At 40.0% G+C, this 23,473-nt stretch overlaps 1 protein-coding gene across 21 annotated transcripts in view; it reads left to right on the top strand.

Annotated features, from left to right (window-relative positions):
* The window catches only part of MPDZ (multiple PDZ domain crumbs cell polarity complex component), a 102,831-nt gene that overhangs the window by 34,549 nt on the left and 44,809 nt on the right, over positions 1-23,473 (top strand). For 15 of the 21 annotated variants that reach the window (XM_075740975.1, XM_075740976.1, XM_075740987.1 and 12 more), the window contains 10 exons: positions 2,101-2,190; positions 4,788-4,867; positions 6,101-6,247; positions 6,869-7,036; positions 8,011-8,196; positions 10,176-10,385; positions 12,776-12,889; positions 15,340-15,495; positions 18,452-18,739; positions 19,651-19,774. In XM_075740975.1, the coding sequence (XP_075597090.1) occupies positions 2,101-2,190; positions 4,788-4,867; positions 6,101-6,247; positions 6,869-7,036; positions 8,011-8,196; positions 10,176-10,385; positions 12,776-12,889; positions 15,340-15,495; positions 18,452-18,739; positions 19,651-19,774 (1,563 nt within the window). The remainder of the gene's footprint in view (positions 1-2,100; positions 2,191-4,787; positions 4,868-6,100; positions 6,248-6,868; positions 7,037-8,010; positions 8,197-10,175; positions 10,386-12,775; positions 12,890-15,339; positions 15,496-18,451; positions 18,740-19,650; positions 19,775-23,473) is intronic. The other 6 variants (XM_075740986.1, XM_075740997.1, XM_075740994.1 and 3 more) reach the window with 3 other exon arrangements.

Raw genomic sequence — 23,473 nt, forward strand, 5'->3', positions numbered from 1 at the left:
CCTGGCTGAGGGCCAGATGCCCACCAGAGCCGCTCTATCACTCCCCTCTTTCATTAGACAGGGGAGAAAAGGTACAATGAAAAAAAACTTACGGGTCGAGATAAGGACAGGGAGAGATCATTCTCTAATTATCATCACGAGCAAAACAGACCGAACTTAGAGAGGGAATTCATCTTATTTATTACTAAGCAAAACAGAGTAGAGGAATGAGAAATAAAACCAAATCTTAAAAACACCTCCCCCCACCCCTCCCATCTTCCCGGGCTCAACTTCACTCCCGGCTTCAACTTCCGCCCCCCCCAGCGGCACAGGGGGACGGGGAGTGGGGGTTACGGTCAGTTCATCACGCGGTGTTTTTGCCGCTTCTTCATCCTCAGGGGGAGGACTCATTGTTCCCCCGCTCCAGCGTGGGGTCCCTCTCACGGGAGACAGTCCTTCACGGCCTTCTCCAACGTGAGTCTCCTCCACGGGGTGCAGACCTTCAGGAGCAAACTGCTCCAGCGTGGGTCCCCCACGGGGTCACAAGTCCTGTCAGCAAACCTGCTCTGGCGTGGGCTCCTCTCTCCACGGATCCACAGGTCCTGCCAGGAGCTTGCTCCAGCGCGGGCTTCCCACGGGGTCACAGCCTCCTTCAGGTGTCTCCACCTGCTCTGGCATGGGGTCCTCCACGGGCTGCAGGTGGAATCGCTACACCCCCTCATCCTCCCTCCATGGGCTGCAGGGGGACAGCCTGCTTCACCATGGTCTTCACCACGGGCTGCAGGGGAATCTTGCTCCGGCGCCTGGAGCACCTCCTCCCCCTCCTTCTTCACTGACCTTGGTGTCTGCAGATATTCTTACATCTTCTCACTCCTCTCTCTGGCTGCAAAAGCGCTCTCTAACTGTTTTTCTCTTTCTTAAATATGTTATCACAGAGGCGCTGATTGGCTTGGCCTTGGCCAGCAGCGGGTCCGTCTTGGAGCCGGCTGGCATTGGCTCTGTCAGACACAGGGGAAGCTTCTAGCAGCTTCTCACAGAAGCCACCCCTGTAGCCCCCCCCTGCTACCAAAACCTTGCCATGCAACACAGTGCTGTAGAGTGAGAGCTGCATTCAAGAGCCAGCAAAGAGATACTCTCCACAATGAGCAAAAGCAAGTCTCAGTTCATTTCACCCTTGTGTGTCAGTGTCACAAGCTCAAGGTATGAGAGGAGTGGTCTATATCTAGAGGTTATAAATAATCTGATAAAGCATTAACTATATATGTGTACAAAGTTCAGAAGCCGATGACCAATATTAATTTTGTGGCTGCCAAGATGAGATTAGTGAAGCTTAATCTTATACTGCGCACATCTTGAAGTATATGTGCCAGATCTTGAAAGTCAGTGTGTTTGAACAGAGTATCTGCACAGAGGCTGGGTGCTCAGATGTTTTTCAGCTACTTGTGTTATAGGTTGGTGTCAGCAGAAGTATGTCACAACTCATTGATGGAGGCATCATCCCCACCTCACACAAGACTTTGAAAGACCCAGTAGTATGTTATCTGTGTGGCATCCTCTCGTTCCCACCTTTACCAAAAATTACAGAGGAAATGCTCAGAAAGTGCTGTTTCTCCAGCCTGTTGGTATTCAAGACAGCTGACAGCCAGCAACGTACCTAAAAGAACTCTGTGGCAGGCGAGGCTTTCTACAAGTGAAAAGCCTGTGGGGTATGCAGGTCTCCAATTCTGTAGCATTTTCATTTTTCAGGGTCAGCTTCCTGAATTGCACAAGGGAAAGAAGTGGGAGAAGGGAAAAAAAAAAGGTAATACAAGGGTGCTAAAGAAAGTTACATGTTTTCCAGTTGCTTTTCATTCAATCATAGATGCGCAGCTACTGATAGTTGTGATTTTTTTTCTTGTTTCACTGAAAAATTGACTGTAGAAGGCAAAACATGAGCAGAAGACAAAATGTCTTCAAAATATGGCATTTCTTCTGGGCCTATTATGCCAGATTTCATTTGCCAAATATGAATCCTCTGAAGTCCAGGGGAAGAGAGAGTCAGTGCCCTGAGGCATGCCTGTGATCTTGATGAATATTACAACACATAAAAAAGCTGAAAAGGCTGCTGCTTCTTTTTTTCAGATAACAGTGAAACAGAACAGGGTTCTCCATCGCTGCCCTGCAGTGCCAGTGTGGTAAATACTGGAGAGGATGTGAAACAACAGGAAACAGGTTTGCAACATTTAATATTTTATTCTGTGAAAATGCACTTGGGTGTGCTTACACAAAGATCAGGTATTTTGTGTGCCTTTCCATCTCCCATGTGCTGCGTAGCTGAGGTACAGCTAGAAGGTGAAAGTAATCACATATGTAAGCATGTACTCTTGAGTGCTGTAAGATCATTGACTACTGTATGTCTCTGAAAATAATTATGTGTCAAAGATGTCACATGAAGCACTCTGCTTTTGGTACATGCTAAGTCCTCTTTTTAGTCTAGTTTTGTATTTCTACTCTTTTTAGTGTGTTGTGTATTAAACTTTTTCCCTCCTCATTCCCCAACATGGTTTATCTTTCTAAGCTACCTGCAGCTGCCCAGCTGCACAATTGCACTTAAGAACTTCTTCCTCTTCTGATAAATTTTGTTTTCACAAATTCCCGAGCTTGTATTCATTTAAGTCTGATAATGTTTGAAATTCAGTCAGTTCCAGTGTACTGATATGCTCTGATTGTTTCCCACAGTCTTTCTGGAAATTCTTATTTTCTAATGGATATTTTCCTTTCCCTCTGAGCTGTTAGGGCACTGTGTTGCATTTCAGAAGTCCTATGTGATGATATGTTTTCCAGATTGAGACAGCACTTGATATGCTTTCTAACATTTTCCTGCTTCCAGAGCTAGAGGGGAACTGAAAAGCATCTCCCATATGAGTTCTGTAATATGTATCTTTTCATAAGTCGTGCTTTCCATTATCCTGGACAGCTGAAGAATTTCTTTTTAAACACCTTTCCTTCAGATACTGCAAAGTCTGTGCTTTGGGGAAAGTATTGTCATATTTGAATGCCACGGAACACCTGGCTTTGCTTTTAGTAATGTCTCTGAGTTAGACTTAAAACACTGTCCGAGGCTGTTAGTCACTTTAAATTGTTACTCATTGTGGTTTTACCCCAGCCGGCAGCTGAGCCCCACACAACAGCTCGCTCGCTCCCCGCCCCCGCGGTGGGATGGGGTAGAGAGTCAGAACAGTGAAAGTGAGAAAACTTGTGGGTCGAGATAAAGACAGTTTAATAGGTAAAGCAAAAGCCACGCACACAAAAAGCAAAGCAAAGCAAGGAATTCATTCCCCACTTCCCATGGGCAGGCAGGTGTTCAGCCATCTCCAGGACAGCAGGGCTCCATCACGCGTAACGGTTACTTGGCAAGACAAACGCCATCACTCGAAATGTCCCCCCCTTCCTTCCTCTTCCCCCAGCCCCTTATATGCTGAACACCACGTCATATGGTACGGAATGTCCCTTTGGTCAGTTGGGGTCAGCTGTCCTGTCTGTGTTCTGTCCCAACTCCTTGTGCACCCCCAGCCTGCTGCTGGTGGGGTGGTGTGAGAAGCAGGAAAGGCCTTGGCTCTGTGCAAGCACTGCTCAACAACAACAAAAGCACCTCTGTATAACAGAGACATCTCTATATTGTCAGCACTGTTTTCAGCACAAATCATAGCCCCCTACTAGTTACTATGAAGAAAATTAACTCTATCTCAGCTGAAACCAGGACATTACTAAAAATCAGTGAGAGCTGGGACCTTAATCTTGTAACGAAGACTAGTGTTCGCTTGTGATGAGCATTCAGATCTGAAGAGTTTATTTTGAAACTTAATGTGGGCACAGCACAGGCCATGGATCTTTAATATGTAGGGTCCTGTGTTTGCTGATTGTTGTCTCTAAATACTGATTTTTATTGTTTCCTGCTCTAGAATCTAAACAGTGTGAATGAGGGGAAAATGAGCAGGAGGAAAGCATTTCTTTGTTTTTTCAGTCTGCAGATAAACTTTCAATCAAGTTAAGAGTTGCTGCAGTTTGCTGCTTAGCCTATCATTGTATTTTTAACAGCATCATTACTTTCCTCCCCTCTTTCCCTTCCAATTTCTTTTCTGCTCTTTGACTGTTAGGATTATTTCTCATTCTATGTGTGCAAGTATGTGAACAAAAAAAAAAAAAAAAAAAGAACTAGGACTTAAATTGTCTCACTGCCCTCTAGGGCCTACAGTTTCAATAAATCTTTTGCAGTTGTGCTCATAGTTTTGAAAGTACAAAACCTCCAAATTTTGTTTGAAAACTGTCCTTGGACACATTCTGTAAAATGCAGGATCTGTCCAAAAGGATCAGTATATGGTATCATGTATCAGCCATCCCCCTGAATCCATCTGATCAGCCCACATACAGTCTGATTTGACAAATGCCTGGGGCATGTGTGTACTTTTTAATTTGCTTTGTGCCCATTATTTTGTAAAGTTGTATTAAATTTACTCAACGCTGAGGCTGGTTTAAATTTTTGTCCTTTCTTCCCAGCTATGCACACCAAACTTTTTGACTGAATTTCATGTCTTTCAAAATACAGAGTTAGTTTTGTGGGGGTGGGATCTAATACTATTTTGCAAGTTTTTCCTCTGGTAAACCCAAACCTGGTGAGACAAATCATGTCAAGTTTTTAGTCATATTTAGGAGAGTTCTGGCATCACAGGATGGTTATGTAGTCTTGCATGGTCCGTATACTTTATCAGTTATAGTAGTAGCCAGGATGTTTTACTTGTTGTCACAGTAATCTCAGACATTACTTTCAGATTTCCAGCTAACTTCTACAGAAGAAGCAGCTACAAAGGCAAAGTGGCAGAGGATTATGGGTTCAAATTATGAAATAGTGGTAGGTAAACTTTGATTAATATTACTCAATGCCCTTTGATGTGTCTACCTATTATGTTGCTAACATACAGATATAAATATGTTTGTATTGAATTTGTTCCTTTGTTTCTAAAAATCATACATATGCTTCTTAATTTGTTGACATTATTTTATTTTTATGATGAATTTTAAATATAGCAATCTATTTTTCTGTATTGATTTTAGCAAAATAATCACAGGCTTCTTAGGTTATTGTGCCTATGAGTATTGTTTAACAAATTTCTTACCTTCAAGAGGATAAATTTGTATCAGAGAAAATAATATTTAAGGTGAACTTCAAAGCTCCCTTCATTAGCCAGAATTTGAAGCTAGTGCTTGAAATGTCCTACCTATTCTGCATGCTGAATGAATTGTTTGATATAATGATCTAAATAATGCATGGGATATCTACTGTAGAGTTGAAAAGCAGTATCTGAGTTTAGGACATTATTTCAAAATTATATGCCAGAGCTGAAGTCTCTGCAAAAGTATATGTTGTTAGATATACTGTTGTCATACACAGTTCCCACATGTTTATGCTGGAATGGTATGTGATAAGAGTTTCAGTTTTTACCTGACTGTGTCCTGATCCAAGCATTTGTCACATTTTTACACAAATGCAATGCTGAGCCTCCCTGCTGTCTGGCATAGATCATGTTGGATTGGGCTGTGTTTCAGTTTCTGTGCTTAAGAGGCTTTTCTTTTTGTTCTTGCATGGGAGTCTGAAGCACCACGTAAAGGCAGGTAAAAGAATAGGTCTGTGATACTGACTTCCTATCCGCATCCCTGAGGCAACATAGTCGTGTTACTTCTGTCAGGGTGTTTGGTCTGTTGTGGTTCCTGAATAACACTTTGTGAATCTGTAATGGTAGTTTCCAGACTAGTTTACTATTTTGTGATTGTATAACTTTCACTAAAGGTGGCCTGCAGATTTTAGTTTTTATCTGGTATTTGTTTTCCCTTCTCAGTGCTTTTCATCTTACTGGGAAGTTAAAGTTGGATTCTTTCTTTTAAGCTGCAGTTGTTATTTCCCTCAGTATTGTTGAAAATCCTAAGCTTTGGATGCTTTTGCAGTCTAAAAGTCTGTATTACACATGACAGTATTTCTGGTTTCTCATTTCTGGAATATTCACCTCATTGTATGTAAATTGAAATGGAAAGTAACAGGTACATCTGTAAATCTGTCAAAACTAACCATTTCTTAATCTTATTTTAGGTAGCTGTAGTTAACAAATTTAGTGAAAGCAGTGGGTTAGGCATAAGTCTTGAAGCTACAGTGGGACATCATTTCATCAGATCTATCTTACCGGAGGGGCCAGTTGGACGAAGCGGCAAGCTGTTCAGTGGAGATGAGCTCCTGGAAGTAAGAAAAAATACTACGTTATCTTAGTCTGCATTCAATAAGATTTTTGAGCAATGACTTGCTTCTTACAGGTTATAACTTGGGATTGTAGCATATCTTAACTGCATACCAGCTGTAACCAGAAGTGCTTGAGCAGTCACTTCATATGTACTTACACATATTTATGTGAATACATATGCTTACATGCATTTCTCAACTGATAGCTATTTTTCAGATATGGTTCAAAGTCACAAAAAAAGAATACCTAGCAAAAGCATTGAGATTTCATAAGAATATCCCTACACAGTGAAGGGACTAAACACCTGTTTACGTTTCTAAATCATTTTCTTAGAATTAAAATGTGAATTGCATTCACATGAATGCAAGAAACGTGAAGTGACATAGTATGTGATGTTTGTAGGGTGGTGTCATGCAATTTATGAGACTATCCATTCAGTTCAAAACTTATCTTGGTGCTGATTCTGAGCAGCAAATTGAGTAGAAATTAAGAGTTTACAATGTCCATTTGCTAGTTGGTTTTGTTTTTTGTTTTTAAATCAGGCGATTAGTGGGTTGGGCTTCTTATTTTACCCATTTTTGTTCATCGTACTTCTAAACACTATGTATTCTTTATTTATTGAGGTGAATGAGATCTCTTTGCTTGGAGAAAACCACAAGGATGTGGTCAATATCTTGAAAGAACTGCCTATTAAGGTGACGATGGTGTGCTGTCGTCCAGTAGCTCCCCCCATCACTCACCCAGAAGTACTGGAGAGTCTAAGTCTGTCTGAGGTTCAGCTCACAGAAAAGGTATTTTGTCTTAAAAAAATTGCTGAGAAAATGACCTTTTACTAGAGAAAAAAGCCATATAAAGTTCGTGTACAAGGTTAGAAATACATTTTAATATTTCAGGACTTGGAACCAGATAAATAGAGGTAAATTATACTCATTAACCATACTTTAGGCCAACCAGAAGATGTCAATCCTGGTAGGTCATGGGCAGAAATATTCTGGGACACAGGTCTATACACCTGTTCTGCAGGTGGGCTGTGGGGTTATGGCAAACTGCATGTTCTTTAGAATCCGAATATATTTAATCTAGTTTAGAACTTTGCTTTCTGGGTTTGCATTGTGCGGAACTGCGTGTGCATTCACTGGAGACACACTTCTGTTACTCGTAAGTGCAAAGCTCCGGGCAGCCTGATGTGCTAAACGTGTAGGAGTGGTCTGCCATATAGTATACAAAGCAATAGCATTTCTGTGAAAAGAGACGCAATTAATTCTGGGTTCTGGGCAAGGCACCAAATTCAGCTTATTGTTGCTAAGCTTTTCTATGAAACCAAGGGAAGAGGAAAACATATATGCATGTGTATGTATGTGTGTGTATCTATTTCTTTTTTTAAATGTTCTGACTCCTAACAGTGCTACTATGTTTAGAGCAAGGCATATTTTTAGACATACCGTTTAATAACAGATATTTCCTGTATATTTGAATACATGAATTAATGAAATTTTCTGAAGTATTTAGTCTGACAGAAACTCCATTTTGTACAGTTTTTTCCAGTGAGGAATTTTGTATACTTGCAGCATAGCTATTTTGTTACAAGGAAATGTGAATTCTGTGCTAGGTTTATCAGACTCATTTGTTAACTCTGCTGAGTGTTTGCACTTTCTGTATTAGGAGAAAATTAATTTTGTTTTTAAATTCTTTGTGCACAGAATTTTATCTCTGCAGATTCACAAATATTTAAATTTTATTGGTGATAATTCACTGTTTTTCTCAGGCTCATGTAGAACTTGGATTCATTAGCTCCTCGGACACGGAAGGAGCATCTTTGGAAATAGCTGCTGAGGGTCATCATAAGGGAGAGGAGCAAAGCTCATCTTTGGCGATGTGGGAAACAGAAGTACAGCACATTGAGTTGGAGAAAGGGAGTACAGGACTTGGATTTAGCATATTGGACTACCAGGTAACTTCTGCACTCCTTTATTTGAGTAAAGGACAAAATACTTGGTATTGTTTGGATCTCGCAATATGATCTAAATATGTATTTTAAGGGTAAATGTTAATGGAAACGAAGCAATACAGTAAAGCTAAATGGATGTCACTACTGGTAGGCATCCCACTAGTTACATTACTTATTCTTCTTACTGTATTAAGACTACAGGTTCTAATGATAATGGTAATACTGGTCCAGAAAAAGAGATAATCCATAATATACTAGAGTCTTCAGAAAGCTCGTCTGCTGGTGCCCCAGAGGCAGTGAATGATGCAGTCAGAATATTCAGGCATTTAGCCATGTATTTTGCACCTGCAGTGAAGTGCTTAGGGCAAGAGCCAATAAAGGACTTAGGTGCTTAAAGCAGGATTTACTAAAATCCAGAACTGAATTCTGAAATCACTTGCTTAGCTTCTGTCTGTCCAGGATGTGTCTAAAGACCCCATTCATTTTGTATTTGACTTCAAAATTCCTGGATATGTCAAGCTTTGATTTTTGGTGTGTCCTGATGAACAGCTCACTGTCTGTCTCCTGCCTGCACTTGGTCAGCATCCGAGAACAAATGTTCCTCCTGTTCACAGTTGTCACAGTGGATAATTTTTAATCTGTTCGAAGTCAAGTAATTTCTCCCTGTGGTCAGTGTAGACTTTTGCCCAACTGTTTGGTGGTGCTGCAGGACCCAGTCTCCTCCCAGGTCTCTGCTGGATCTTATCCCTAAGAGTATATGCATTCCAGGTGGAAGTTATCCCCACAGGGCACTGCTTAGAATTAATCTGTACCTCAGTAGTATTTTGCATTTGCACACTGACAAAGGTGAAGAGCAGTGTAGTGTAATAATCTGAAGAATGAAGGCATAGTCAAGTATCTGTTTTTTGAAAACTTGTGAAATGTTTTATTGCTCTGTGGCATTCTTACTGCATTAACTGCAGTAAGTGTTAGGGTCATCTTGGTGTCCTTCCCTCCCTCCCTCAATGCCCCTCTCTCACACTAGATTTCATCAGTCTCCAAGTCCAAGTGGTTTTGGTTGCTGCCTTGATAGTGTATGTCCTTTTAGATGTACATCTTGGCATGGAAACTTGTTACGGTTGCACGCGAGTATGTAGATGTTTGCTTTTCTCTTCGTTTTCCTATCAGTAAAGCTGGTACATTCTTACATTGCTCATTTTTTTTCTGTGTGTGCACTCAAATGAATTGCCACGTGTTGGAAGTATTAACATGTAATGATGTTCCTTGTGAATGTAATTCTGTAAGTATCACGTAAGTGTGTGCACACATGCTGTTCTGAGTGTTTGATGCTAGTGTTTTTATAAAAATCAGTATGTTGAAGGATGGGGACTTCAAAACAGTTTTCTTTTTTTAAAGCAAATGCCACTTTGTTGTGTCTTGTTGATTAGCTTGCTGTATTAGTATTTTCCCATAAAGTATTTAATTAGGCACACACACAGACTTGCCTCTTAAAAAGTGCTTTCTCAGCTGAGCACGGTCTGGTGCCATGAAGTATAAGAGAGTTATTGAAAATAAGCCCTTTGTTCTGCCAGAGTGCACGTGTTAACTTTGCCCCAAGCTGCACTGCCCATCTGTATTCCCAGACCACATAGTGTAAGGCAGGATGAAGTCTGCAACACTGTCATTGCAGTAGGAAGTATTTGAATTTCTGGTGTCTAATTACTCCTTACAGTATGAACAGCACTCTGCAATTTAGCAGTATTTTATGCTGAAGATGTATGATGGGACATCACCTAGAAAGGAGTAATAATTTTCATATTTAAGAATTAAAAATAGGTGGAAGTTTGAACATACAGGCAGCATGGACAGGAGGGTATGTTCCTGCTGAGGGTTTATCTGGAGCAGAGCTCCAATTTTTAGTAACCCAACTGCATAAAAATTAGCTTCGCAAAACATGAAACGGTAAATAAAATGAAATATTTTTCTTCCTTTTATTTAATTAGGATCCTGTTGATCCAGCAAACACCGTGATTGTGATTCGCTCATTAGTTCCTGGGGGCGTGGCCGAGCAAGATGGGAGACTTCTTCCTGGAGATCGGCTTATGTTTGTCAATGATATCAACTTGGAGAATGGCAGCCTGGAGGAAGCGGTACAAGCACTGAAAGGAGCCCCAGCAGGAACAGTTAAAATAGGAGTTGCCAAACCACTGCCTGTAAGGATTTGGGAATTCAATGGATACTTTTCTTGTCCTTTAAGCTGGTACATGATGATCCTGACTTCTGCGTACACTTTGTGTGCTTTGGGGTACAACCAGGTGGCTCAAAACATGCAGAAACTGTCTGTAATAGTCATGTATCTCCTTGTATGTAGGAGTGGCCTGTGTAGTATGACTGGTGGAGTCATTGCAGGACCTAGCACACCTGTCTTGCAGCTGAGAAAACAGCAAAGCATCTTGCAACCAGTAGAGTCTTTCAGGGCTACATGTTGCCAGGCATAATTTGGTATACTTTACAAGGTTCTCTGAATGTGTGAGATGGTGACATAAAGTCAGTTTTTTGTGCTTTGCCTCGAATTTGCCTATGCCTTTGCTTTGCAAGGTATAGTACATACGCAGTCTTTGTATTTAGACTGTGCACTTTATGCTCAAAGTATGGTGAGTAGTCTGCAGTTCATGTACCTAAAACTCGTTATTTTAGTATAGCCATAAATAATTTCAGGCTTGACTTTAGAAGGTAGTCTGTAACAACGAGAAGAATGAGGTTGAAAGAGACTTAGGGTTACCAAGGTAGTGTGTCAGTAAGGATGCTAGTGGACTCGTGTCCCTGGTCTGTAAAATTCAGATAGTAGAATGGCATCGGTAGATACATACAAAGAAGATACCTTTCACTGTATTTGTGAGCCAAAGTGCAATCTTTAGGGTTCACTTCTGCTTTTCATGAAATGATAATCTTGTAATCCTTGTGGATGCAGATAACAAATTTTTGTTCTTCATGGGTCTTTGTGAAGAGGGTTGAAGGGAATGGCTGATGTTTAAGTTACTACAAACTTTCCTTTTCATAATAATAGGGTACTTTTCTAACTTGCTTTGTTAAATTCTTTTTTTGTAGTGGAGACTGTGTTACACCCTAAAAGGTCTTGCAAATCAACATTTTCATACTTAAGAAGATGTTACTCTAAAAGAGAAAATGCATGGGGAGTTTGTTTCTGTTCCCAGCGTTTTGTAAACATTCAGCATTTGCACTTTAATATTTCATGTATTATGCTTGCCAATTAATGAAACATTTTGAATAATCACTGGCTGTTTTGCAGTACTGGATGACTGCACTTTGCAATGAAATTACATTGGAAAAAAATACTGGTTTATAGTCAGAATTATGGCTTGTCCTCTTGAAGCTGTTCCACCCAGCAGATACAATCTTAAAACACAGACAGGGGATGCAGACTTTCTGCCTGCTAACAAGATTGCTCTGCGGCTAGCAAGGCTGTAAAGGCCTCTGCTGTTGGGGTCTTTCCCTGGTGGCAGCTCTGACGAGAGTTTTAGTATATGTTTAATAAGAGCAGAAGTTGAAAGTGAGTTTAGACTAAGCTGAGGGCTCTGTGGTTGTCCCGATCCGATATCGGGGAAGGTTCGATACGATCCCAAGAGCGAGACTAAGACACAAACGAGGTCAGATGTCGTACAACCTTTTAGCTTTATTTTTTTTATGAACAGGGGGATAAGGACTGTATATGAAGAGACAACCGGGAGAGCGGGGAAGGGCAAAGACGGGGAGAGAGAGAGAGAGAGAGATAGGGAGGTAGAGAAATAGAGAGGTAGTGAGATAGAGAGGTAGAGAGATAGAGAGGGGAAGGGACCAAGTCGGGGATGAGACTAATTACCACCACTCCGAGTCCAGTGAAGTTCCGTTACCTCCCTCTACGGTGTCCAAGCGTCGCAGGTTTTGTCGAAGCAGGTTCTGGAAGATGCACGAGGAGAAGAGGAAGAAGGAGAAAAAGCCCCGCCGCTTACCGGAGCACATGCGCTCCTTTATATGGGGTCCCACGCAGATTGCGGCTGCGTACGTGCTGTTCACGCGGCACGTGCAGTACGTGTGGCCTCCTCGGGAAGCCTTTTCGCACCCTGGCTCTTGCGCATGCGCATGGCAGCACCCATTGTACGGTACATGCTGCTTCAGGAAGCCTTTTCGCGCCCTGGCTCTCACGCACGCGCATGGTGGCACACGCGCATGGTGGCGCTCGTCCACAGACCGCGATGGGGGGGCTGTGCCTTCTGAGGCAGGACGTCAGTGCAGGGAAATGGTGATGCGACGGCAATGTCGAGACAAACTGCATACAGTAGCGGTCCGCTACAGTGGTATAGCTGGATAGGCCTTTTTCATTACTTGGGAATGTAAAATGAGATATGAAGCTGAATCAATTCAGGTAAATTTGAAAAAAAATTAATAATTATCTCTTTACCAACCCAACACCGTGACTGTGATTGAAATGAACTCTTTGCTGCATTTGGAATTCATTTGCCTCTCTAAACCCCCACACATAATGCACTCTGCACGCCCTGTGTCCTGCCCATTCATCCAACTCAGAGCTTCGTTCTTTCTGCAGCTTTCACCAGAGGAGGGCTATGTCTCTGCTAAGGAAGATTGCTTTTTCTACACTGCCCAGTCACTTGAGGAGGGGCCAGCTGATGCAGCCCTCTTCCATGCTGAGCTGGCTCTGGTTAGTGGCCCAACTTACCAAAGATTTCTTAAGTCTTTGCATTTTGTAATGAGAGGGGTGGTTTTTTCACTGTTCATGCTTATTTTTTAGTGTTTACTGTCACCACATTACTCATCCACCATAGTTGGGGCGGATCCCCACGTGGTAGAAACTGGCATCTGGAGATTTTGGCTGTTTGCATGAACTGTGAATCTGGCCTGTGAAATTTTGGTTGCTGGGGTAAAAGGAAAGTATTTTGCTGGGATTTTCAAAAGTGCATGGCTACCCGCTTCTCCTTGCACGCACTGAGTATCCCTTTGAAAATCTCACCTTGTGTAGAGAAATGTTCATGTGCTTATTTTGTAATAAATCTCTTCACCTATATAGCATAATACATCACTTCTCTACCTTGAAAAGTTTTTGGAACTCTCTTTTTGCATGTAAGCCAGCCTTAAGAGGAATGTTGTCTGTCTTCAAAAGCTATCAATGCTTACTCTTAATAGTATTCTTTAGCCTTCAGCATCAATCAGTGATTATGAGATTTGCAAGGTCAAAAGCTGTTCACTTGTGCAAACAATGTGGTTTGCACAAAACATCCAAAACCAAAATATAAATATATTCTCAGTATTTGTTCTCATGGTTATTTGTACTTATCTGGGCCTGATACTGAAATTGTTTGGCCCTCATTTTCTAGGGACATTAGTAGGGAAGCAGTTTCTACTAAACATCAGAACTTAATTCATTAGAAAAAACCCAAAACCAAACAGAAACCTGAAATCGATTCTTCCAAGGCAAAAATCTCTGAATTACTGATTCCATCCAGTATGTTTGCTATTTTTTCAGATTTGCCAATGACAAGCTGGTTTTAATAACTTTCTTTGAAATAAGATTGCCTATTTTTTCTCCTGCACTTTGTTACCTTGGTGGTACAGTAAGTACTAATAATAGGATTTGCCTTATTCTGTTCATTGAAAGGAAGTATGAAGAAGCCAGGTTATATGTTGTAAATATCTTGTAATTAAAGATGTGTTGAAAATATCAGATTAAAACCTAAGTATTTAAAAATTGGACTTCTATCTGTGATTTATACAAAAAAAATTATGAAGAATGAAAATATATGGCAGATAATAATATGGTCAAATTGTCAACTCTGTCAACTGTCTAATTAAATGTGCAAAAAAGGAATATGCAATCACCCAGTTGAAGATGTGTTTGCAGAGTACACTCATGAGATACTGTTTATCATAGATAAATCTACACTCAGGTTCTACAGGTCTGTTCCTGTTTTTCACAATTTTTTTTTAGGGCATAGCTTTGGTAACACTAGTCTGCATTTTCCAGAAGACAGGCTGAGAGTAAGATACACTAAAGGAACAGTTTGAATTAGCTATTAAGTCTTCAAGGTTTATACAATAAAAAATGGATCATTTGTACCCCGAAAAGGAACAGTATGGTGAATCACTGCAGATTGTTGCTATTATGAATCTGACATAATGAATTCATAGTATGATTAACCACAAAGACTGAAAAACAACACTTAGATCCCGTCTCTGCAGATGGGTGCATTTGGCTGCTTCAGTACAAGTTCATGGTATGGTCATGGCTCTGAACTCACTGATCATTTTTGTTAGCATACACTGCTTTCTTGAGCTCTGCCAGAGGAGATGCAATTACAGTAAAAATGTAGTATGTGAAAGTCCTCTTTTAGGACTTAATCTTATTCTAGTATTTGAAAGTAGATGAGTCTTGAAAAAATATGTTTCATTTAAGAAAAAAAAAGCAAAAAATTACTGCCCATCTCCATATCTGGAACTCTTTTTAAAATTTTATTTCTCTTGTAAGACAGGACAATTGTCCATATTAATCTTGTTATCCCATGTGAAATATTTTGGAAATTGTAAAATATCATGTCATAAATGTTTCTTATAAATGTATTGGAAAGCACTGCAGTTTCCTGAAGATTATTTTTGGTACCCTTTTAAAAATAACCAAACATGAGAAGTTGCGTGGAGGGAACATTCCTGACAGGTGGCAGTAATTGAAGCTCATTATTTCTTCAGTGCTAATTCTTGTAAAAGAAAATTAAAAAAAACCCAAACAAACAAAACCCTAAACAAATAAAAATTTTGATGCTAGGGAGTACAGCAGAATTCTCCCAACACCTCGTACTTCTATTAACAGGCATCAGCCTGCTTCAGCCCTGCAACTCATTCCAGTTGAGACTCTCCTTTTACTTCAGATATTCTTTGCAACCTCTGAAGATGTAGCGACATGAATTCTAACTGGAAACAGAAATTTTTCCTACTGTGCTGTGTAAATATAACTTCAATGTAAAACATGGAAGGAGAAAGAAAAAAAAAATAAGAAGGAAAGTGCCAGTCAGTATGTAGCAGATGAGGTGCATGTGTTCAGGGCTTATGTGGTGTGAAGGTAACAAATAGCCTGTCTGATTGAATTGCTTTTGTTGTTAGGTGGACTCCAGCGAGGCAGATCAGTCGGATGAGTTCACATTTGAATCACAGTATTCTCTAGAGGATGACGTCTTTCAGTCTTCAATGGTAGGTCTGCATAGCACTGCCTGTAGTGATGAGCTGACCTACACCTGTCTTCAATTGTCAACTCCCAAGGTAAAAAGGAGGATGGTTTTATTGATGAAAAACTTTAATTATAAGTGTGGGAAGACTGTATTACTAGATATAAATGCTTTATGTCATCTTGGTTCAAACCATACTATTTGTTACCAGATTGAAGTGCGGTTTTGCTTAGGATTATGCTGATGTCTTTCAGACATCTGTGTTGAAGAGAGATGCAGCTAGAAGGTTAAAAGCTTGGAATTGCGTTTTGTATAGCCAGAAGAAGTTTGGTAAGATGTTTGTAGTGTTAAAGCTGTGGTGAGCAGTCTGCTACAAAAACTTGCTATTACATTAGAGCATAGTAAAGAGTGGTGACACAAAATAACTGCATTATTCTACAGTGTTGTAGGTATGAAAAGCTAGAGTAAGTTTTCATCCTAAGCTTTGCTTTTATGCTTTGTAGTTGGTATGTTTGCTAATTCATTTACTTTATTCTTGAATGAAATGTTCATATTGCTACTGTAATTAAAAGTAAATATTTATCTATCAAACATCTGATTACTTACAATTTCTATTTAAAGTCAGTAAATGAAAGTAAGTTCTTTAAGAGTATTACAAAGATCAGTATCTTATTTCTTGCGGTCACATACCCATAATGACTTGATTGTTTGTATCAGAGTTGGTGTTTAGTTTCTCTCCATGGTTTTTCATGCTCCTTTTTCTTGGTAATCTATAGATTTATTTTGCTAATTCAGAATCTTCCACGTCACTTCTCCTAGCAGTCGTCTTTGAAAGCAACATTGTAGGGATTTCTTCCAGATTTTGCAGTCTGTGGTCTTTAGAATAGAGTAGCTGCTGCTTTTTCTTCCACACCTGAGCTGCTGTAACTCCCTTTATCCCTTCTGGAATACATTGAGCCCTTATGAGGCACTGGTTGGAAAGCTATATTCATCTTCTAATGTTTTCTCCTAATCCACAGAAGACCACATCTCTGCTGTGCCAGTGGGACAGATTGCATTGTTTAACTCTGTAATTGTTACTTAAATGGATTATGCATTTTGCATACTGAGAAGCATTTTATGAGATAGAGGCTGGATTTACATTATATATGTCACATTGAGGCTCTAGAAAGTCTTAAGTTATTTTCAGCAGTGACTTAAAGATGGCTTCAGTTTGGATGCTTGTTTAAAGATTATGGTCCTGACTTTTCAGTGTTCCTCTCTATGCACCACTATAGAGTGAGTATTAAGTTCTCATCACGTAACGTTTTATACTCTGCAGTTTTGAGTGACTTCACAAAGTAAACATAGTGAGAAAATCTGTTCATAAAAGACTTTTGAAGCAAGTGAAATGCAGTAAAAATTAAAAATTGCTATTAGATGCTATGAGGAATGCAGAGGTATTTCAGTTATTTCTGACTGCAGGGTGTTTGACATGTTCTGAATACCTTTGGTGTCACTTTTAAAACAAGTGATGAAAAAAATATTTAAATCCTCTAATGAGGCCACATGCTGCTGTCATTAAAAATTCCTGAAATAGTGTTTGTCTTAAAAAATTACAGCATTGTATTTTATTTAAGCGAAACAAAACCAAAAATGGGCACATGCTGCAACTCTAATATGTATATATGCCATATGGCATAATGTTGAGTAAGATCTAGGTCTTGTTTTTACTGGTTTGGTAATGGATGCAAACAGACTTAAAAGTAGATGTCACAGGTTTCTTTGAAACCTAATGAAATAATTTAAATAAATTATAGTCCTGGTGTTCTGTTCTCCAAAAGGTAGGAAATTATTTCATTGATTACGTCATGCAGATTAGTTGTATTTAGGCTTTGGTCACTTATCTTCTCATGTGTTACTTAAACCAATTATTTACGAGTGAACCTTTTTTGATGACTGGGGACAGTGCAAGCACGTATGTACTTCATGAAAGATGAGAAAAACTAATTCTAAGGCCCTTGATACAAAATGTTGCAAAATATCCTAAAATCCTAGGAAACATGTTTTCCCCACTTTTTGGAAAAGTAATAGAAGAATTAGTAGGACTGGTGGGTAAAAGCTAAGACAGATAGAGGTAGACGTTCTTGTGTCTATATTTATTACATGTCAGAGAAAAATCCCTAATACTGATACAGGGCCTGTAAGTCCAACCTCTACGTCCTTGATATATCTTTCTAATATCTAATGGCCTACATGTTTTTTAAATTACTTATTTTGAAAGCTCAGCTAGAGAATATTTGAAAAATTTTTTCCAGAAGGTTGTGACTATTGAAATGCCTTAAAATATTTGAAATGCAGTACATTGGAATATTGAAAGTCTGAACAAATTTTATGTTGAAAACTTAATCCTAGTACCACAGGATACGTTTGCAATAAAGCACTAACTGCTAAGCTTCTGTAACTGCACCATCATATATCATTGTTGCCACAGTTTAAAACTCCATGTTCATTTTTTGCTGAGATTTGACCGAGTATTTGGTTTTCCTTCTTTGTATGGAAAGGATATCTAAATATGTTTCTGCTCTGGATGATTAAATTGATGATTAGATTGCATGCTTATTGTCTGAGCTGCTTGAAATTGCTCTTTGCTTGCTAAATATTTTGAAAGTAAAGACCTTGGTGTTGCAGAGTTCTCCTACCTGAGAAAGACAATTGGATGTAGGCTTTAATTTTTATAACTTGCTGGAGTTATGTCTAGTTTGAGAATGTATGAATGGAGGTTACTTTGCTCAAGTTAAAGGAGATTTATTGATGGGTACCAAATTAGAAATTGTCCTTCAGCAGTAATTTTATTTTCATTGCTTTCTGGTATTTTAAAACAAGAAAGTGAGGAATCAATTAAATTTTAGAGTAAAATGCTGGTAGGCATCTACTAAAGACACTGATGTTATAAGAAATATGTTTAAATTCTGTGAGATTAATTTCTGTTTAAGATTTTAGCATGAAATGTAGTTTTTAATTATACTGCAAAAGAATGTTGATTGTTCATTATCTCCTGTGTTTAACAGTCTGTTGGAGAGGAATGTTTACATGCTACACATGTTTTCCAGGTATTGGATGAGAATCCGTACAACATGGATCAGAATCAGAGTCTGAAAGAGGAAAAGTCTGTAGTGAGCAATAGCCTGGAAACTGCAGCTGGGTTTATGAAAAAGGATCTTCTGCCTTTGGATGTTTCAGATAGCAACCAAAATGAAGGTGAAAACAAAGCAACATGGACTGGATCTCAGACAACAGCAGAAACTGCACTAAGTACAGGCCTCGCTACTACCACACAGCTTGATCCCACTGGAAAAGTAAAGTTTGTTGGTTTGGGGTTTTTTTAAATAATAATTAAAAAAAACTATGGAAAGGCTATATTAAACCATAGAGTCTGCTAGAGAAATTGACACTGGCCAACAGCCATGTATAGTTCTTTGATTTTAAATGTCCATCAGATGTGGTAGCTCACATCAAAACTTAGAGATTTAGACCTAACCAAAACAGGAGATAATTTATGGTGTCAAGATAGTCATCTGGAGACTGGTGATACAGGGATATATAAAAGCATGCTCATACCTCACAGCAGTAGACACTGCTGGACCACAGCATATGCATGGGCAGGGCAGGGGGCTTTTTTTATGCCCTGTTAACCTCTCCAGAGGCATGGGCACAAGGGGGAGGTGCACAACTGGAAACCAGGCCTGCGAGGCCAAGAGGGAGTGGTGTGAAAGGCTTGCATCCTGGTGCACGCACAAGCCTGCGTAGTTCAGCTCACAGACTGGCCTGTGATGACACAGTGCACAAACATAATATTCCTTTATATGACAGTCACCGTGACATGTGTTTCTTTTTTCTTCTGTGATTTATTAAGAAATTCTTAAAAGAGCTGGAATTTCTTACAAGATTTGTTACTTCAGTGCTGGCAGATTGTCAGACATCTGTGGTGAATGAGTTGGAGAGCCCTTGAATTCATCCCACTAATTTTAAGAGTGTAACTGATGTTCATAAATTAAAAGCATACTTTGTGGTAGATTTGCTATATTACCTGAATGAAAACAAAAACCTCACATATGGCAGTTTGATCTTTGGACTGGCTTTTCCAATGTCTGTATAAGGAATCTGTATTAATTGTGTGCCTAGCATTCATATAAGGTGAGTAGAGGTCAGTATGTCCAATCATATTTTTATCTGTATTCTGAACTGGTGTTATTTTCCCTTGTGTTAGGATCAAGCGCTTTTAACGCAAAAGAGATGCCCAGTATCTTTGGAGGGAAGTTGCACAACTCCAAATTCAGTCAAAAACATGTATGAGAAGACTATCACTATTGCAAAAGGCAATTCAAGTCTAGGTAAGGCAGCTAGCTTTTTTTATAACCTGGTCAGGAACATAGCTTTCTGTTTTTTCACATGTTTCCAGTTTTATTAGTAAAGACTAAACATTTTCCTTTTAGTGGGGAAAGCATGACAAGATACTTGTTCTTTGCTGCTCTTGCCCTGTTTGGCTGTGATGGCAATAGATCTATTTACTGTCACCGTGAACACAAAAGTAAAGTGTCCAGTCTCACTGAGAGAATTTTTTTTTTTATAAAGGAATTTAACCATTCCTAAGTGTTGACAGAACAGCTTTAATAAATTGTTTTTTAATGTCTATACATTCCATATATAGTGGAAAAAATATGTGAGAATGATGTAGAAGAACACTTTGGTCAAAGAATTGCCGGCTAGACTTTCAAATGTATGTAAACACAAAATGATCTTTCTTTCTGAGGATGATCAAAAGGATCTAAACAAACTGTTCACTTCCTTGCTACCTATTTGTATTTTTATCTTAAGTGCCTCAGTATTTCTGAGCATACCGACTAGAAGCACATTTTGGAGCGAACAGGCACAACAGATGCGAACATTTTTCAGTGTCCTCTCTTGGTATCTGGTGCAGACCTGGGCAGTGTGAGGGGGAGCACAAGGATAGCGTCCTCCCAGGCTAGTTCCCAGAGCTGGCGTGGAGGAGCCTTTGTGGTGGGAGGTAGAGGTATTCCCCTCCTGTTCATGGCCAGTGTGTTCATTTGCCTTGGTTTAGGATGGTGGAGCCATTTCTTTTGGCCAACTGCAATGTCCTTTCAGACTCTCTGGTGTTGGTAGGGCAGGAGTTTGTATGGGCACTGGCAGTTTGCAGTGTCTCCACAAATGCTTTGCCACAGAAGGAACCCTCAAAGCAGCCCATGGGCCCCTTGTTAATAGACAGCCAACACTCAGGACTCCCTTGCTGTGCAGAGGTGGGTGCCGTGCTGTGATGCTGTAATTCAGTGGGCACTTCTGCCTGGAATAAACTGCCCTCTGAAGGCTGGATGCTCAGTCTGCTTCACATCACCTTCTCCTTCGTGATACAACCAGCCTCCAAATTGGATCGGGAACTGATATGGTTCAAAATCAGCCTCCCCAAAATTTAAAGCTGTAGGCAAGGCTGATGTGGGTGTAAGTTTTGATTTTGGTTGGTATGAGGTGCTTGGGTAATTAATGCCTTTACGGACCTCATTTCCAGGCTTTGTAAAGTGCAGGTCATAGTGCAGTTCCAGGCATTTGGATTTTGTTTTAAAAGTTTTTGCGATACTCAATGGAGCAGTGCTTTTCAGGTATGTATATGAGTATTTTAAGTGCAGTGAACGTCTAAAACAAATTTCAGACTTGGGGCAGGATGCACATTTGCAGACACTACATGCGGGAAAAGTAATACTGGCCTGTCATGTATACATAGTATGAATGTGAATAATGCTTTCTCCTGGCTTTTGACTGTAGTCTTTTTCTTCTAGTCTGTATGTGCTCTGGCCTAGGAAGCTGCCTGGGTACAGTGACCAATTTACACATACGGCTGCACTGCTTTTAACTTTCATTTTTACAAAAGGAGCTAAATCAAGAGCTGTGAATGATGTTGAAAGCTGCAGCTGCATCAATTATTTCAATTGAGAAATGGCCCTTCTTTTTTTCCTTTTAAATGGTGTCACCCATAGCTTGCAACAGCTCTTCAAATCCAGCCACAGCTGGAGCTCTAACCTTTTGATTGTGATTTTTAAAAGGTAAGAGGATGGAGCACCCACGAACAAGAAATCTGAGGTGCCATTGTCCTGTGTGATTCATTTGGCAACTCTCCAGTGGTATTTGCATTTTGAACCTGAAACTGTAGCTGTTCAAAGTGTGACATCAGCCTTTCATATATGTTGTAATGAGGATGTCAGCATAAAAACTGAGGGTGATGTTTTTCTAAAGTGCTATTACACTAGCCTCAGTAACACTGTTGCTTGTTACTGGCTTAGCCAAGTAGCAAAGTTAGGTTCAGAATTTCAAACCACATTTCAGCTGTTTCCTGGGCAGTTTGTTTTTCTGTGTACATTGCCTGTGGTCTGATGGAGACCAGTCTATTGCAGAGTTGTGTTTACATTCAGATCTGAGTGACTAACCCTTGCGAGCAGATCTGTCAAGAGATGGTTGTTGGAAGGAGTATGTGAGTGTAAATGCTGGCGGAACCACCCCAGGGCGGGCGGCACCTGTAAACGCCATCTGTGATGTGCTTAACATTACTAATCTAAGGGGTAGGTGACAGGCAGTTTACCTCTGCTTTTTCTAATAGCAAGGCAATAAATCAGTGGCATTGTGTGTCTGTATCACAAGTCTGATACACCCATATTTAAATTACGCCTGACCACAGCTGACATCATTAACTAGCAAATCATAAATGTAAATCTCCATTCAATGGTAACATTATATTCTTTCATCAGTTCAATATAAAGTGCCATCAAGAAGATAGATTTTGCAGTTTTTCCAAAAGGTAAACCTTGACTTCCACATACCAAGGTAGAGTGCTACATGTATTCCTGTGTCTAAAAATTGGGCAGTTTCTTGCTAGTCAGGGCCACCTTCTGATACTTTAGACAGCTGTGTTGATCTCAGCTACAAGTGGGTGTGAGGAGCCAACACTAAGAGATTTTTTTTTCTGGAAGGAGTCTTAAAAAGCACAAATTAATATCCAGATTAGTGTTGTTCTTTGAATGGTTACAGTATTTTTTTCTCTGAGATGGATATGTAGCAGATATTTGTATGATTGAGTCTGGGTACCCTGAGGCTTACAGATGCCTTATAAACTCTGTTCAGCCAGTCTGTCTCCCAAAGTCTAAGGTCACAGAGTAAAGTGTTCAGTCTCTGCCTTCTGTAGCCATGTTTGTATAGAAATGGTTAGGATTTTTTCATTCAGTATCCTTGGAGGTTTTGCTCTGGGTAGCTATCGTCCTTCCACTCACAGTCTGGACAATAAGGTAGGGGCATGCAGACACACAACTGCACTCCCAGTGCTTGCTAGCCTGATGTTTACATGCAAAACCCGGAGAACGTGTAATGGGGTAGTCACTGCCTCCTTCTCCAATAGATATTCCTCTATAAGACACTCTTTACTTAAGTGGCTTCATCTTGTTAGTAAAGCTTCCATGTTAGTGCACAAAAAAGAATACAAACAAGTTTGGCAGTATTAAGATAGTGGAAATCCAGGATGCTGGCCCTTCAGCTACCTTTCCATTTCCTTAGTGAAGATCAGTTTTTCCTGAAGCTGTCATCAGGGTTGATTTCATGAGCACCAAGTGCCCTGAAAGTAACAGTAAAAGAACAGTCACAAAGACATGTGAAGTCCAGCACCACAAATAAGTCCCCATAGGCTCCCCATGGGGGAGGAGGAGGAAGAACATCTTTGTCTCATTTCCCGTTAGTAAAAAGGAAGTGGAGTTAAATGGCGTGTATGAACATTGAGAAGTAGTATCCTGCAGTGCCACAGGTAGGATCCTGGTGTAACTCAAGTAGTGGGCTGTATCCATCAGGAGTTCGCAGGCTTTCACAGAAGTCAGGATGCTCTAATGAACCTAAGCGATGGCCCACCTAGGAGAGCAGGAAAGCAGCCAGTATCTCAGTGGGATCTGATTCAGGCTTTCTGCTGAAAATAAGTCTGTGGCTGTATTGGCCCTATGCTCCTAATTCACTGTTTAATCATTTCACCTCCTTTCCAAAAAGAA

The sequence above is a fragment of the Balearica regulorum genome, chromosome Z, assembly GCF_011004875.1.
Source record: "Balearica regulorum gibbericeps isolate bBalReg1 chromosome Z, bBalReg1.pri, whole genome shotgun sequence".
Classification (NCBI taxonomy): Eukaryota; Metazoa; Chordata; class Aves; order Gruiformes; family Gruidae; genus Balearica; species Balearica regulorum.